The sequence below is a fragment of the Mus caroli genome, unplaced genomic scaffold (assembly GCF_900094665.2).
Source record: "Mus caroli unplaced genomic scaffold, CAROLI_EIJ_v1.1 scaffold_13540_1, whole genome shotgun sequence".
Lineage (NCBI taxonomy): Eukaryota > Metazoa > Chordata > Mammalia > Rodentia > Muridae > Mus > Mus caroli.
In genome coordinates, this window is record NW_018389160.1 from 1 (window position 1) to 17,519 (window position 17,519).

The window sequence follows — 17,519 nt, forward strand, 5'->3', positions numbered from 1 at the left end:
AAAAAAAAAAAAAAAGAAATCCCCAGCTCTGCATTCTCTTAGCTTGCTGCTGTTTAGAGGTACACCCTCACCTCTAAAGCCCATTTCAGTTGTCCTTGAAGGGTTTTCTTCTCTGTTTTCAGGAGTTCTGCTTCTTTCTAGGAGGTAAAGAGAGAGAAAAAACACTATTCATTCTGGTACTTTTCAAATTTAGTTTTTGTGTTTATTACATGTCTCAAATACACAGATTGCCAGTATGATGATCTGAATACATCTAACTAGAAAGTTCTCCTATTCGGTGGTGGATACAACTTGAAGCTATAGCTTTCTGTTGATTTCTCACACTCAATATTACCATGAATCTTGTAAATCAGAACTACTATAAATGAAACATTTTGTTGGATTTTCTTTAGGTCTGAAGTATTTAAGTGGAAATGTTTGAAGTGTTGTTAGAAGAATCTAACATCTAATAGAGTTCAGGCTTAGCAGAAATAAGTTACACATGCAGGAAACCTACAGTGTATGATGGTTTGAGATCCATATCTCAAACCCCATGTATGTTTTTTGTATGTTTTTGTATATCTTAAAGCCCCATGTATGTTTTTTGTTTGTCACAACAAACTCCTTGAAGACCATCTGTGCCACATCTAACCCTGTACTCTGTACAGAACAGAAGCATCAACACTCATGTGTGAACAAGGGTAAGTGACCCATGGAGGAAAGAAGGTCTAAATAGGATTCCTGAGTTCCTGGCTTTCATTTTGGAAGTAAGGCTTACTTGAGCCATATGAGGTGCCTCAAAGCTTACAAAAAGTCTCTGTCTTTATAACTTACAAATAAGGGCACTGTTTGGGACATTTCTAACCATTGAAAGTCTCAGTGAAATGAGCACAAAGAAGGAAACTGAAGACAAGGGCCCAATAATTTTATATAAAATCTGTCCAAGCCTCCCTCTAACTTGTGAACCACATACACAAAGTAAAGACTCAAAACAACTTGGCAAAATCTAGAAGAATTAAAATAAATGTCTGGATAAGTATATAATTTCCACACACACCTAATCATGTTCATGATATAATAAAGGAAAAATACTAATAATCAAAGGGATATAGTAGATCCTAGAGTATCAACACCACATTACAACATCCATGAAACCATTATAATAAACTAAAAATGGACTTACTATTAAGGCAAAAGAAAACAAGAGAGATTCCCCAAGACAATCCTTATTTTAAAATTATCTTAAAACACTTTTAAAGCAGCCAACAGACAGTGCCCAATATGTCTATGAATGAATTTACAGAGATCTCACCAAACATAAACTGTAATAAATAGCCAAATGGCAACAACTGTAGTATCAACAATTATATCATGGTTTCAAAATTGAATGTATAAACAGAATAGCAAGTTAGAAAGGACAATGATATGGTGAAACCACTTAAATGTATCAATGTGAAATATGTAAATATAGAAATAAACCTTTACAAACATATAAGGAATATGTAGAGTGACATCAGATTTCTACTACCCAAGTGTGTAACCATACAGGAACAGAAAGAGGCAAACACATGTTTGGCAAAAGTTACATACTCAAGATGCTGAGAACATGCCAATTAGTGTGTTAAGAACTAACACACTAAGTGTTCATGCAACTAGACCAAACTGTTGGAAAGCAATGAAAAAGAGAAAATAAGAAAGGGCCCAAATATCACACAGGAAAATGACAATTTGAAGGCTGTATCTCATCAGAAAAACCAAAGTCAAATAAAAATTTTTTAAAAAAATCTTTAAAGTATAAAACACATAACTTTTTTTAAAAGAGCAATTGTTTATTTAAAAAACATATTAATTCTTATTGAAATATGAGAGAACTCTATCTACTAAAACAAAACCAAGTAACAATGAAGAAAAAAACAAGCCTCTAATCACCAGTCAGGGATCTCAGTAGGACCTGGAAACTGGAAAAGAGATGCATGGCAAAGAGCCAGATAGATATTTAGGCTTCTGATGGGACTCAGCCACCTTAGAGGACAGCAGAGTTCCAAAAGAGCAGATGACCCATCAAAATGGAGCACTTAGGGTTCAAATCAGAAGTGGCATGCAAAAGATAATTTTCAATGAATTATTACAGAAACAGACTCAGAGAGAATACATCTTACTTGGATTTGAAGCAGTTCTTCAAGTGATTTAAATTCTATTTTTGGAGATAGATTCCTGTAATTAAAAATCATGATATTTGAAAACACATCAGTGATTTGCTTTCCCAAAAACTTCAGACCATTTAAAATCTTAAAAGAAATTCATACTTTTATTACCTTAACCCCCCCCCCCCACACACACACGAGGGAGAAAGACAGAGACAGAGACGACAGAAACAGAGAAACAGAGACAGGGACAGAGAGAGATGGAGGATAGAGGATAGAGGGAGAGCTCATAACAGTTTATGGGTGAAGGTCAGAAGACAGCCTTTTAGAAAGAAAGAAAGAAAGAAAGAGAGAGAGAGAGAGAGAGAGAGAGAGAGAGAGAGAGAGAGAGAGAGAGAGANAAGAAAGAAAGAAAGAAAGAGAGAGAGAGAGAGAGAGAGAGAGAGAGAGAGAGAGAGAGAGAGAGAGAGAGAAAGAGTATTTTTTATTTTTAAAGAGGCAATTCTTTGCTTTTACCTTGTGTTTGAACCATTGTTTCTTGTTTCTTCCATTGCACAGTGTACATGACCTGTACCTGTCTCCCATCTCCCCATATGATGGATGGGATTATAAACACTGCATCTGGCTTTTATGTGGTATCCAGGGATCAAACTCAGGTTGTCAGGCTTATGCAGCAAGCACTTTTACCTGCTAATCCAACTCCTCAGCCTCTCATATATTTTGTACTACTACTGTTGAGGCTGCTGCTGCTGCTGCTATTATTACTACTTTTTACATTACATACATACTACTTAAAATTGTCATTAGTTCCCTATGGCCTAAGTGATCAACAAATGATTAACTTTTCTCAAGCCAAGTTTTCAATGCTATGATTAAAATGTAAAGTGAGTGAAATCTTGAAAGTGTACTGGTCATTTTTCTTCCCTGAACACGTTTCTTCTTCAGAGGACAAATTTCTTATCTAATAAAATTGAACTAACCAGTACCCCCCAGAGCTGTGTCTCTAGTTGCATATGTAGCAGAGGATGGCCTAGTCAGCCATCAATGGAAGGATATGCCCTTGAGATTGTGACGATCATATGCCCCACCCAGTACAGGGGAATACCAGGGCCAGGAAGCGAGAGTTGGTGGGTTGGGGACCAGGGCAGGGGGAGGGTGTAGGGAGCTTTGAAGATACCATTTGAAATGTAAATGGAGAAAATATCTAATAAAAAAAGAAAGCAAATTAAAAAAATTCTTTACAGAAACTAAAGTTCTCTATAAACATTGAAGTCATAGGCTCATTTAAAACTTTATATTAAATAATACATACTAAGCAAATTTGAATTATAATGATCAATTTATACTTATATTCATTATTAAAACCACTTTATAATAATTTATTCACAAATATGGCTAATTGTTTTATAAAACTAAACATTATTAAAGCCTGCAGTGGGAAGAGAATAAATTCTGGAGAACTGGCTTAGAGAGTCTGCAAGCTTAGAGCATTAGCTGGTGAAGAAGAGTCAACACAAGCCTTTTTCTGGTACATTTGTTTTAAGATTTAAATCTGTTTTTTTTTTTCAGATTAAATTATTATATTTATTTACACTCCAAAAGTCGTTCCCCTTCCTGGTTCTCACTCCACGAGTTCTTCACCCCATCCCCTCTTCACTTGCCCTGCCTCTGAGAGGGTGTTTCCCCACCAGCCCACCCACTCCCACCTCATCCCTACCAGCATCCTCTTAATTCCACAGAATTAAGTGCATCTTCTCCCATTGAGGCCATACAAGGCAGTCATCTGCTACACATGTGCCCGGGACCATTAGCCAGCCAATGTATGCTTCTTGGTTTTTGACATAGCTTCTTGGAGTTCTGAGATGTCCAGGTTAGTTGACACTGTACTTCTTCCTATGGGGTTGCAATCCCCTTCAGCTCCTCAATCCTTCCTCTAAGTCTTCCACATGGGACTCCAACCTTAATCTAATAATTGGCTGTAAGTGCCTACATTTGTCTCAGTCAGTTGCTGGTAGAGCCTCTCAGAGGATAGTCATGCCAGGTACCTATCTGCACATACAATATGGCCTCATTAATAGTGTCAGGATTTGGTGTGTACACATGGGATGGATTCCAAGTTGGGCCTGATATAGCTCTCTCTTGTGAGGCTATGCCAGTGCCTGGCAAATACAGAAGTAGATGCTCACAGTCATCTATTGGATGGAACACAGGTTCCCTAATGAAGGAGCTAGAGCTGAAGGGGACTGCAACCCTATTGGAGAAACAACAATATGAACTAACCAGTACCACCCAGGAGCTGTGTCTCTAGTTGCATATGTAGCAGAGAATGGCCTACTCAGGCATCAATGGAAGGAGAGGCCCTTGGTCTTGCAAAGATCATATGCCCCAGTACAGGGGAATGCCAGGGCCAGGAAGAGAGAGTGGTTGGGTTGGGGAGCAGGGCAGAGGGAAGGTATAGGGGACTTTGGAGATAGCATTTGAAATGTAAATGAAGAAAATATCTAATAAAAAATTTTGAAGGTGGGTTTGCAGCTCTGTGCTTCAAAAAGGGGGCCATGTCTATCTACTGGAGGTGGTCCTTTCTGGTTCTATCTAGCCAATGTTGGGCTTTTTGACTAATGTCATCCCCATTGAGTCCAAGTAGCCTCTCACACCCCAAGTGTCTGGGACTTTCTAGATGCTGCCCCCTGTCCCCTACCCCCCACTACTGTATATTTCAATTCATTCTCCTTGCCATCTGGACAACTCTCCTATCTTTCCACATACCTGATTCTGCCTCCTCCTTTTCCCTCCAATTTCTCCTCTCCCACACAGGTCCTTCCCTCCCTCTCCCTCCCATGATTATTTTGTTCCCCTTCTAAGTGGGTTTCAGGTATTCACTCTTGGGCTTCCCTTCTCCTTAACCTTCCTAAGTTCTGAGTTGTATCATGAGTGTTCTGGACTTTTGGTTAATATTCACTTATCAGTGAGTACATACTATACATGTCCTTTTGTGTCTGGGTTACCTTACTCAGGAGGATACTTTCTAGTTTTATCCATTTATCTACAAAATTCATGATGTCCTCATTTAGTAGCTGAATAGTATACCATTGTGTAAGTGAACCATATTTTCTGTATACATTCTTCAGCTGAGTGACATCTGTGTTGTTTCCAACTTCTGGCTATTACAAATAAGGCTGCTATGAACATAGTGGAGCACATGTCCTTGTGGTATGTTGGATCATCTTTTGGGTATATTCCAAGGAGTGATTTGGCTGGGTCTTCAGGTAGAGCTAATTTCATTTTTCTGAGGAAGTGCCAGGTTGATTTCCAGAGTGGTTATACCAATTTGCAAACCAACCAGCAATGAAAGAGTGTTCCTCTTTCTTCATGTCCTTGCCAGCATGTACTGTCACTTGAGTTTCTGGTCTTTGACATTCTGAATGGTATAAGGTGGAATCTCAGGGTCGTTTTGATTTGCATTTCCATGATGATTAAGGGTGTTGAACATTACTTTAAGTGCTTCTCAGCCATTTGCGATCCTCTGTTTAGAATTCTCTGTTGAGCTCTATACCCCATTTTTTAAAATAGGCTATTTGGTTTGTTGGTGTCTAACTTCTTGAGTTCTTTATATATTTTGGATATTATCCCTCTGTGTAATATCTGGTTAGTGAAGAGCTTTTCCCAATCTGTAGTTTGCCATTCTGTCCTATTGACAGTGTTCTTTGACTTACAGAATCTTTTAAGTTTCATGAAATCTCATTTGTCAATTGCTGATCTTAAAGCTTGAGCCTGAGTGTTCTATCCAGGAAAGTTTTTCCTGGGCCAATGCATTTGAAGCTATTTTCAACTTTCTCTTCTGATAGATTGAATGTATCTGGTTTTATGTGGAGGTCCTTAATCCACTTGAACTTGTACAAGGAGATAAATATGAATCAACTTGCATTCTTTGCAAACAGCCAGTTAGACCAGCACCAGTTGTTGAAGATGTTTTCTTTTTACCATTGTATGATTTTGGCTCCTTTGTCAAAGATCAAGTGTCCATAGGTGTATAGGTTTATGTCTGGGTCCTCAATTCTATTCTGCCTATTATTAACCTGTCTGTCTACATACCATGCAGTTTTTATCATTATTGCTATGTAGTACAGCTTGAGGTTAAGAATGGTGATTCCTCCAGAAATTCTTTTATTGTTGAAAATTGTTTTTGTTATCCTGGGTTTTTGGTTTTTTTCTATATGAAGTTAAGAATTGCTCTTTCTGAGGAACACTCCTCCATTGCTTGTGGGATTGCAAGCTTGTACAACCACTCTAGAAACCAGTCTGGCGGTTCCTCAGAAAATTGAACATAGTACTACTGGAAGATCCAGCAATATCTTTCCTGGGCATATACTCAGAAGATATTCCAACTGGTAATAAGGACACGTGCTCCACTATGTTCATAACAGCCCTATTTATAATAGCCAGAAGCAGAGAAGAACCCAGATGTCCCTCAACAGAGGAATGGATACAGAAAATGTGGTACATTGGCACAATGGAGTACTACTCAGCTATTTAAAACAATGAATTTATGAAATTCTTGGGCAAATGAATGTATCTGGAAGATATCATCCTTAGTGAGGTAACCCAATCTCAAAAGAAGTCACTTGATATGCACTCACTGATAAGTGCATTAAGCGCAGAAACTTAGAATACCCAAGATACAATTTGCAAAACACAAGAAAATCAAGAAGAAGGAAGACCAATGTGTGGATACTTCATTCTTCCTTAGAATAGGGAACAAAATACCCATGGAAGGAGTTACAGAGATAAAGTTTGGAGCTAAGATGAAAAGATGGACCATCCAGAGACTACCCCACCCAGGGATCCGTCCCATAATCAGCCACCAAATGCAGACACTATTTATTGCACATGCCAGCAAGATTTTTGTGAAAGGACCCTGATATAGCTGTCTCCTGTGAGGCTATGCCAGTACCTGGCAAATACAGAAGTGGATGCTCACAATCATCTATAGGATGGAACACAGGGCCCCCAATGTAGAAGCTAGAGAAAGTACCCAAGGAGCTGAAGGGGTCTGCAACCCTATAGATGGAACAACAATATGAACTAACCAGTACCCCCCAGAGCTCGTGTTTCTAGCTGCATATGTAGCAGAAGATGGCCTAGTCGGCCATCATTGGGAAGAGAGGCCCCTTGGTCTTGCAAACTTTATATGCCCCCATACAGGGGAACACCAGGACCAAGAAGTGGGAGTGGGTGGGTAGGGGAGCAGGGTGGGGGGGTATAGAGGACTTTTGGGATAGCATTTGAAATGTAAATGAAGAAAATATCTAATTAAAAAAAAAGAATTGCTCTTTCCACATCTGTGAAGAATTGTGTTGGGATTGCACTAAATTTGTAGATTGCTTTGGTAGGATAGCTATTTTTGCTATGCTAATCCTACCAATCTGTGAGCATGGGAGAACGTTGCATCTTCTAAGGTCTTCTTTGATTTCTTTCTTCAGAGACTTGAAGTTCTTGTCATACAGATCCTTCACTTGTTTGGTTAGAGTTACACCAAGATATTTCATATATTATTTGTGACTATTGTGAAGGGTGTTGTTTTCCTACTTATCATTTGTATAAAGGAAGGCTTCTGATTTGTTTTGGTTAATTTTATATCTAGCCACTTTGTGGAGGTTGTTTATCAGCAATAGAAGATTTTCAAATAAGAAAAGTGTTCAGGGAAGAAAAATACAAGTATACTTTCAAAATCTCAGTCACTTTACATTTTAATAATAGCGTTGAAAAGTTGGCTTGAGAAAAGTTATCCATTTGTTTATCACATAAGACATAAAGAGTTAATGATTATTTTAAGTAGTATGTATATAGTAAGTAGTAATAGTAAAACCGCTTACCTCTTGCAGTTCACTCACCATTTCTAATCCTGTAACAGTTTCTTGTTTTTTCCTTTTTGACTTTTCCCAGGCATATCCTTGCCTGATTTAAAACTATATATTTGTTATTTTTATTTTAAAATAAACCGTGATTAAGGTACATTCTTACAAGTCGAGGAATAAAAAGATCATATATCTTCATGCCGTACTTTTCTTTCTCTTTAAATTTTTTCTTTTCTGATTTTCCAGATTTCTTGGTTTGCTCTTCTTTGGCTGCAGACTTTGCTCTCTACAATTTTGAACATGCCAAAATAAGGATAGCATAAGTTACAAGAGGTTTATGGTAATATATGCTGCTCAGATTTTCCCTTTACCCTAGGAGTTACTCTACTGTTTCAGGGAATTTATCTGAATTGAAACAAAGCAAAATTAATGATATACCTAGGCTGTTTCTATTTGTACTTAAGCGGGGAGTACTTGCACATGCACATGTGTAAAGCTCAGAGGTCTTTATTACTTTCTGTCTTACCTTTAGAAACAGACTCTCTCATTTAACATGGAGTTCACCATTTTGGGTAGACTGGCTGGCTAGGAAGTTCTTGGGATCTGGTTATCTCTATTCCCCAGTGCTGGGGTTATGTATGCACCACTGCACCCAGTTTCTTTATGTGGGTTCTGGTGATGTGTGTTCAGCTCCTTGTGCTTCTGCAGTGAGCACTTTACTAAAGATCTCTCTCTATACTTTGTATACATACATTTTGAGTAATTTCACACACTGAAATAATTATTTTCCTTTGATGGTTTTCAGTTTTGCTGTGGTGTGGTCTATGGCTCCTGAAAGTCAATTGATTGTGCCGCACATGCAGTAGAGCCAGGGGGACATGCAGAAATTCATTAGGATGACATCATACAAAAAATACCATCAGTGATACATTTTAAAACTAAGGTGAATGAGTCTGAATACACAAGTAAAGAAAACTCATATGTTGAAGTTGAACCTGAAGTGAAAACAAGTTCATCTGAAACTGCAAAGAAAGTTGAAACACCAGATGTGACTTGTGTGAGAATCTGTATGTTGAGAATCATTGAGCTATAATGGTATGAATAGTTATAGCCCCCATATACTCATATATTTGAATGCTTGGCCCATATGAATTGGCACTATTAGGAGGTGTGGCCTTGTTGGAGTAGATGTGGCCTTGTTGGGGAAAATGTGTTGCTGTGAGGGTTGGTTTTGAAGTGTCCTAGGCTCATACTATGCCCAGTGTGGCACACAGTCTTCTTCTGCTACCTGAAGATTCAGATGTGGAACTCTTAGCTTCTTCTCCAGCACAATGACTACCTGCATGCTTCCATGCTTCCCACCATGATGATAATGGACTAAACCCCTGAAAATGTAAGTCAGTCCCAATTAAAATGTTTTCCTTTACAAGAGTTGCTGTGGTCATGCTGTCTATTCATAGCAAGAAAACCTTAACTAAGACATTGGCAAAGCTACCTTCACCTTGTGTTTGATACAATGTACTAACACACACAAATGTAAAGTTCAAATTATATTCAAATTGTGTAACATAATTTGATCAAATTTGTATCTAAAGCCATAATTTTATCATTATTGAACACATGTTTTAAAGCATTTCTGAGACAGGATCTAAGTGATCTAGACTGGATATAAGCTCATGATTCTCCTGCCTCAGCTTCTCAAATAGTAGACTTATAGGTATTTATATCACCATGCCTACACAAATTATTGTTGAACTACTCTGCAAAACCAGATTGCTTTATATATGAATGTAGAGAAATAATTTTAACAATTATTAAAATTATAGATAATAAAAACAAAGACAGTATATGATTATTTTATATTTAAAAACCCCAATGTACAAAATGTACTGTAGTGGTAAACTTATCACAAGTTAAACATAAGGTGAAATAATCCCTAGAAAATAAAAAGCTAGAGCCAGGTGTTGCTGGTGGTAGTTCACACCTTTAATCCTGGCACTTGGGTGGCAGACACAAGTAGTTCTCTGTGAGTTCGAGGCCAGCCTGGTCTGCAGAGCAAGTCCCAAGACAGCTATGGCTACACAGAGAAATGTTGGGAAAAAACCAAAACAAAAAAGAAACAGAAACAGAAACAGAAACAGAAACAGAAACAGAAACAGAAACAGAAACAGAAACAGAAACAGAAACAGAAACAGAAACAGAAACAGAAACAGAAACAGAAACAGAAACAGAAACAGAAACAGAAACAGAAACAGAAACACAGAAACAGAAACAGAAAAACAGAAACAGAAACAATGGTATAGATCTGTAAACCCAGCACTTAGGAGAGGAAATCAGGACAATCAGGGATTTAAAATCATTCCTCCAGGCTGAATACAGAAGACACTGTCTCAATAACAAGAACATCAACAATAAAAAACACAGAAATATGGAAACATAGTAATGAATTTTAATAAAAACTATTATATTCTCTAAATAACCTAGTGTGCTTTTGAAGATGTTTTCTATAAAATTCATACATAGTATAGATCAGTAAATACTAAATAATGAGAGGCTATTAAGAGAAAATAATTTCTGCTTTCTTCTCCAATATCAAAGAAATATCAAGTAAGCAACAAAAGTGGGTTCAAGAGTATTCCATGAGACACAATGTTCCAGGCATGATATTCTAGCACTTGGGAGATTCTAAGAAAATATAAGAAAAAATGCCTCCATAAATCCAAAGAGTGTTTTAACTATACATATAATGATTTAACTGGTTCATAACAATTTGCTTTATCTGACTTTTGCCTGTAGTTTGGATTTATAAAATGAGTAAAAATGGTAAGAAGAGAAAACAAAGGGGAGCAAATTTTCTTATATCATTGGTACTGTACTAATTTCTACTCACACTAGTTACTATAGTTAACTAATTATAATTATAGTTGATATAATTAAGTAGTTATAGAGAACATAGAATGCACTTAAAAGACTTGGGGTTTGTGGATTTAGTGTAATGGTAGGTTCTGCCTAATAACCAAAAGGCCCTGGGTTCAGTCTTCAGCTCCAGAGGTTGGGAGGAAAACAAAAACTTTGACTCTCTCATTCACTAACAGATTTACAAAGTTAAATATTTGCCATGTAAATGTCTTTCATGAAACTGAAGAGGATATCAGAAAATTAAAAAAAAAACTTTTCATGCTCATGGATTGGTAGGATTAATATAGTGAAAATGGCCATTTTACAAAAAGCCATCTACAGATTCAATGCAATCCCCATCAAAATTTCAACACAATTCTTTGCTGACCTTGAAAGAACAATACTCAATTTGTTATATAAAAACAAAAATCAGAATAGCTAAAGCAGTTCTGAACAATAAAAGAACTTCCAGATTCAACTCACCACCACTGATTTGAAGCTGTACTACAGGACTATGATAATAAAAACTGCATGGTGTTAGCATAAAAACAGACATATTAATCAATGTAATCAATTCACACTCCTTTGGACACCTGTTTTCTTCTTAATAAAGAATCCAGAAATACCCACTAGAAACAAAAAAGAATTTCCAATAAATGGTGTTGGACAACCTGGATGTCTGCATGTAGAAGAATGCAAATAGATCCATATTTATTGCCCTGAACAAAACTGAAGTCCAAGTGAATCAAAGACCTCAACATAAAATCAGGCACACTGAACTTAATAGAAGAGAAAGTAGGAAATACTCTTGAATACTCTGACAGAGAAGACAACTTCTTAAATAGAACATGGATAGTGCAGGCACTAAAATCAACAACTAATAAATGTGACCTCATAAAACTGAAAAGCTTCTGTAAGGTAAAGGACACTGTCAGGAGCCATCTAGGAAAGGCAAAGGCTGTCAGGTTACTTCTCCGGAGATGGCCCATCATCTGCTATGGGTGAGCTCTGAGAGGCAAGGTCCCTAGAGACTTCACCTCATCTGTGTTATAGAGTAAGAGAATAGTATGTATTTAAGAACAAATAATAAAATTATAAGAACAAGGATTATCAGTCTTTAGCTTTCATCCAACACTGTGTTGATGAGTACCCAGTACTGGTCCCCAAAAGTTAGGGCAGGCCCCCAGCAAGACACCATCAATAGGGCAACACTACAGCCTACATAATGGGAAAAGATTTTCATCAACTCCACATCCAAGAATAATAAATAAAAAGAAACAAAAGTTAAAATAAAAAGTAGGTGTCTTTTACAATGATTAAGCTGTTTCTATTTTCATCCTATGACTTTGATAGTTAATATGGACATTTAGAACATTAAGGTTTTGAATTAGAGCTCCTAAAAATTATGCTGAAAGATATGTGCCATAAAACAAGTAAATGTCACTTTAGAGTCCCATCTGTGTGATACTAGGCATTATTTGATACTGCATGTCATTTTTATCAGTTACATGTACCAACCTCTATTTCTCTCAGCCTTCGTATTTCTCCTTCCAGCAGGGCTTTCTCCATTATTAACATTTGAAAATCAGTTTCCAGCTGTTTATATTTCTAAAGACAAATGTAATAATTACAACTAAAATTTAGCATCTCCATTAGGTTTACTTCACTAAAGAATGAACAAAGAATGGGCCAATGGCATTGATTTCTAAACTGCCATTTGGATCTAGATAAGAAATAGACTACAACCTAGTATTTCATAAGTGTTTCTGAATGATCTTGATGTCAATAAAGTGAAAAATAGCATGCAATTCCTACTAGTTCACAACCTGCATAAGCTGAGTGAGTGCTTATCTCTAATTACAATGAAAGAAAATGGTCATTTCTAGAGTCTCTTCAAAATTCAAGGACAAAGTGCAATATCCAATTAAGAATGTTATACTTACAGACTCAATTGTCTGCTGATCATTTAAAGCTCTGGAAAACAGACCAAAAGTAACTATAATATATTAAATATATGCATATTCAAGCTAATGGAACACATTTATGTTTTTTAAAGAGATTTTTAACAAGTGCCCTCTTCCTAGTCTTACAACCTACTCCTGTGCTATAGCCAAAATCTAAACTTCTGCCAGGATCCTCTCTACATATATCCACCAACAGTATCTTATAATTAACACTCCTTTAATCCTAGCACTCAGGAGACAAAGACATATAGATCTCTGAGTTCAAGGCCAGCCTGGTCTACAGAGCAAGTTCCAGGACAGCCAAACGTAGGTAGTGAAGGAAACCATGGAAAACAGAATGTGGTGAAGATGTAATTGAATAAGGGGTATATATTCCAGCCCCATCAAGAAGCAGAACTTAAGAGCTTCAGCCATGTGATTCTGGCTTTAGAATCAAGGACAGAAGAAAGCAGTTATGGAATCTCCCTCAGCAACTAAGGAAAACCACTAAAACCAGGTATGTAGCTGGGATGTCCCTGCATGAAGGCCCAGAGAGGCCATTGTGCGAAGCTGTGAAGGTAAAGGCTGGGTTTTCTTGGGCACCCAAGAGGTCAGATATGCCTGTGCCATGGGATACCTGCCAAGGAAGGCTGCTAACAAGGAGTGAAAACAGCTCAAGAGAAAAAAAAATTGTGTTGAACTCAACAAAGCTAAAAGAAATTGGAAATCTGAAGAGCATTTTGACATCAGACATGGAGATGCAGAGTTTGGAGTTTCTTTAGCTAGTTTTCAGTCTCGCTTTGGTTCAGTATTTCCTTACTATACCTACAGTTTGGAGTGGTAATGTATATCCTATATGCACTGTATATTGTATGTGATATGTTTGTTATTTTGATTTTATAGGGAATTATAGTCAAGTGATTGCATGAATCTCAGAAGAAACTTCAAACTTTGAACTTTTAAATATTGTTGTGGCTGTGATAGACTGTGGAGACTTTTGAAGTTGGACTAAATGAATTTTGCATTATGTCATGACTACAGGTGCATGGAGGCCAGGGAGTAGAATAGGGTGGTTTGAGTAGGTATGCCCCCCATAGACTCATGAGGTTGAATACTTGGCCCATAGGGAAGGGCACTATTAGGAGGTGTGGCCTTGTTGGAGGAAGTATATCACTGTGAGGGTGGACTTTGAAGTCTCCTGTGCCCATGCTATGCCCAGTGTGGCACACAGTTCTTTCTGTTGCCTGCAGGTCAAGATGTAGAACTGTCTGCTTTTTCTCCAGCACAATATCTGCTTAGATGGTGCCATGCTCCCCACTATGACAACAATAGACTAAACCTCTGAAAATGTAAGACAGCTCCAGTGAAATGTTGTTCTTTATAAGAGTTGCCATGGTCATGGTATCTCTTCATAGCAATAAAATCCAAATTAAGACAAATGCATACATACATGTACAAGGTCAGCTGTTTTATCTTTTAATCATAATTCTATTGTTTAAAACAATTTTTAAGTTGAAATATATTTTGACCATATACTTCTCCTCCTCCAACTCCTTTCAGACTCTTCTCTCCACCTAGCCAACTTTATATTCTTTATGGAAAGAACAAAAAAATTAATACAAAAAAAACCCCAAATAAAAACAAAATAAAGTACCACCCAAAATAAATATAAAAACAAAACAAATTAACAAGTAAAACCCATCAAATTGTAACCAATTAGAAGCACAAACAAACAAAAAACTATGGAGTTCATTATACAATGGAAGACTACTCCTGAATATGAGGCCTGCCCTGGAGTGGTTGATATACCCTGTGTCACTCTATTGGAGATAGGCCCTCAAATACTTGTTGAGTTTAGCCTTATCTACCCATATTCCCTCCAACAATCCCTTCTCCCTATTTCCTGACTTGATCCTCAATTTCCAGTTGCCTCCATTCATACTCTTATCTATTCTATTTCCCTTTTCTTTTTTTGAGGGGTTGGGGGAGGCTGGGAGAGAGAACAGAAATCAGTGGGAGGGCATCTTTACTGGCTGGTTTTGTGTGTCTCTTGACACAGGCTGGAGTTACAGAGAAAGGAGCTTCAGTTGAGAAAATGCCTCCATGAGATCCAGCAGTAAGGCATTTTCTCAATTAGTGATCAAGGGGGAAGGGCCCCATGTGGGTGGTGCCATCCCTGAGCTGGGAGTCTTGGATTCTATAAAAAAGCAAGCTGAGCAAGCCAGGGGAAGCAAGCCATTAAGGAACATCCCTCCATGGCTCTGCATCAGTTTCTGCTTCCTGACCTGCTTGAGTTCCAGTTCTGACTTCCTTTGGTGATGAGCAGCAATGTGGAAGTGTAATCTGAGTAAATCCTTTCCTCCCCAACTTGCTTCTTGGTCATGATGTTTGTGCAGGAATAGAAACCTGACTAAGACAGCATCTCAGGGACATGGTAGGTGTCCAGGAGTCAATGGGGGTGACCTTAGCTGAGCCCTGTACCAGCTAGGGATATGGAGCCTGAAGATTCACTTCCTGCAGCCAGTTCAGACTCGCAGTTGAAGAAGGCAGACATCAGCCAGCCCATCTACAAAACCTTGGACCCAAAGTTTGTCCTGCTTACAAAAAGTGCAGGGATAAAGATGGAGCAGATATCTAGGGAATGGCCAACTAATGGCTGGCCCAACTTGAGACCCTCTTTCCTCCTTGTAGGAAAGAGCCAACCCCTAACATTATTAATGATAATGACTTGCAGACAGGGACCTAACATAACTGTCTTCTGAGAGCTCTCATCTAGCAGCTGACTGAAACAGATGCAGAGACCCACAGTCAAACAATAGGTACAACTCAGGGAGTCTGGAGGAAGAGTTGGGGGAAGGCTTGAGGGAGTCTGATATATCAAGGACCCCACAAAAAGACCTACAGACTAAACTAACTTGATCCTATAGGGGCTCACAGAGACTAAATTTTCAGCCAAAGACCATGCACAGGATGGACCTAGGCCCACTATACATTTGTAGATGTGCAGGTTGTTTTTCATGTTGGGCCCCTAACAATTAAAGTGGGGAACGGTCTATGACTCTGTTGCCTGCTTTGGATCCCTTTCTCATTTCTCTGGCCCCAGTGGGAAAGAATTCATTTAGTCCTGCTGGGACTTGATGTATCTTGCATGTTGGTACCAATGGGTGGCCTCCCCTTCTTTGAGGAAAAGGGGGTGGAAGAATGGGTGAGGAGGAGAGGAGGAAGGGAAGTTTGACCAGGCCATAAAGTGAATAAATAAATTTATTAATGAGAACAAAAGAGGTCAGCTTATGATTGACGGCCTTATTTCTCTTCTATGCTCCCAGTGTTTCTATTCTATGCACTCAAATTTATAAGTAGAAAATAAGATAATTATTTCCAAAGCTTACTTCTCTAACATTGTTGACTGATTTTCAAATATTTTTATCATCCTAGTCATCCGTGTAGTCACTGAAGGAGTTCCTATTACAGAATACATAAAGGTGTTATAATAGCTAAAGTTATAGGATCATACAGTTCACTGATATGCATGAGAAAACTAAATAATTGCAAGGAGGTGACATGATTCTTTCAACCATAATTACATTATTTTACTTATTCCTATATATCATCTCTGAGTTACAATAGAAAAATTCGATTTTCTATTTCAAATAGAAAATTGGAATTTCAATTAGAGAAATTTCAATAGAAAATACCTATGATGCAAGGCATACCAAGAGGATGGGGCAGGTGGGGGGAACAACATTCTGAATAGATAGGCAACTATGAGCACAGGATTTCAGATATAGTAGATATTTTTACGTTATCAGGCAGAAATTTTAAACAATTAATTATCAGTATTTATTATCTAGGGGAAAACTGGGAACATCCAAGAGCAGATGGATAATATAAATAGACTCTCTAATATAAAAGTAAAAAGAAATGCTAAAGCTCTACAGTAGTAAAGAATGCCTTGTGACTGACACAGGCAATAAGTATAAAGTAGATAAAATAAAATTTTAAGAATAAATAATGCCGGTCTGGAGAGATGCTCAAGAGGTTAGGAGCACTGACTGCTCTTCCACAGGTTCTTAATTCAATTCTTGGCAACCACGTGGTGGCTCAGAACTATCTGTAATGGGATTAGATTCCCTCTTCTGATACACATAAAGACCGAGTGCTCATATACATATATACATGAAATACTAGAATAGGTAAATCTTAAAATAATTAAAAACAGGGCTGGAGAGGTGGCTGAGAGCACTGGCTGTTCTTCCAGAGGTCCTGAGTTCAATTCCCAGCAACCACATGGTGTCTTACAACCATCTGCAATGGAATCTGATGCCCTCTTCTGGTGTGTCTGAAGAGAGCAACAGTGTACTCACATATATAATAACTAAATAAATAAGTAAATCTTGAAGATTGAAAAACAACAAAAAAGAAAATGATGCTATTTAAACAATAAATAAATAAATAAATAAAGGTTAGTGTTGGCAAACATCTTTAATTCCAGCATGCAGAGCCAGGCAAACTCTTAGAGTTTGTGTCCAGCCTATCTACAGAGCTAGTTACTGGATAGCCAAGGCTACACAAAATAAACTCTGTCTTGAAAAAAAAAAAAAAACAAAAAATAAAAAAGGAAAGGGAAAGGAAAGGAAAGGAAGGGAAAAGGGAAGGGGAAGGGAAAAGGGAAGGGAAAAGGAAAGGGAAAAGGGAAGGGA

The 17,519-nt window shown here is 37.7% G+C and overlaps 1 protein-coding gene across 1 annotated transcript in view; it reads right to left on the bottom strand.

The window, feature by feature from the left end:
• Nucleotides 1-71: 71 nt before the first annotated feature.
• LOC110287970 (coiled-coil domain-containing protein 7-like) overlaps nt 72-17,519 on the bottom strand; it is a gene marked incomplete at both ends in the record, with an annotated part of 28,605 nt that continues 11,157 nt past the window's right edge. The window contains 6 exons of the mRNA XM_021154441.1: nt 72-137; nt 2,139-2,193; nt 8,185-8,264; nt 12,395-12,484; nt 12,820-12,850; nt 16,209-16,281. Coding sequence (XP_021010100.1) covers nt 72-137; nt 2,139-2,193; nt 8,185-8,264; nt 12,395-12,484; nt 12,820-12,850; nt 16,209-16,281 — 395 coding nt within the window. The remainder of the gene's footprint in view (nt 138-2,138; nt 2,194-8,184; nt 8,265-12,394; nt 12,485-12,819; nt 12,851-16,208; nt 16,282-17,519) is intronic.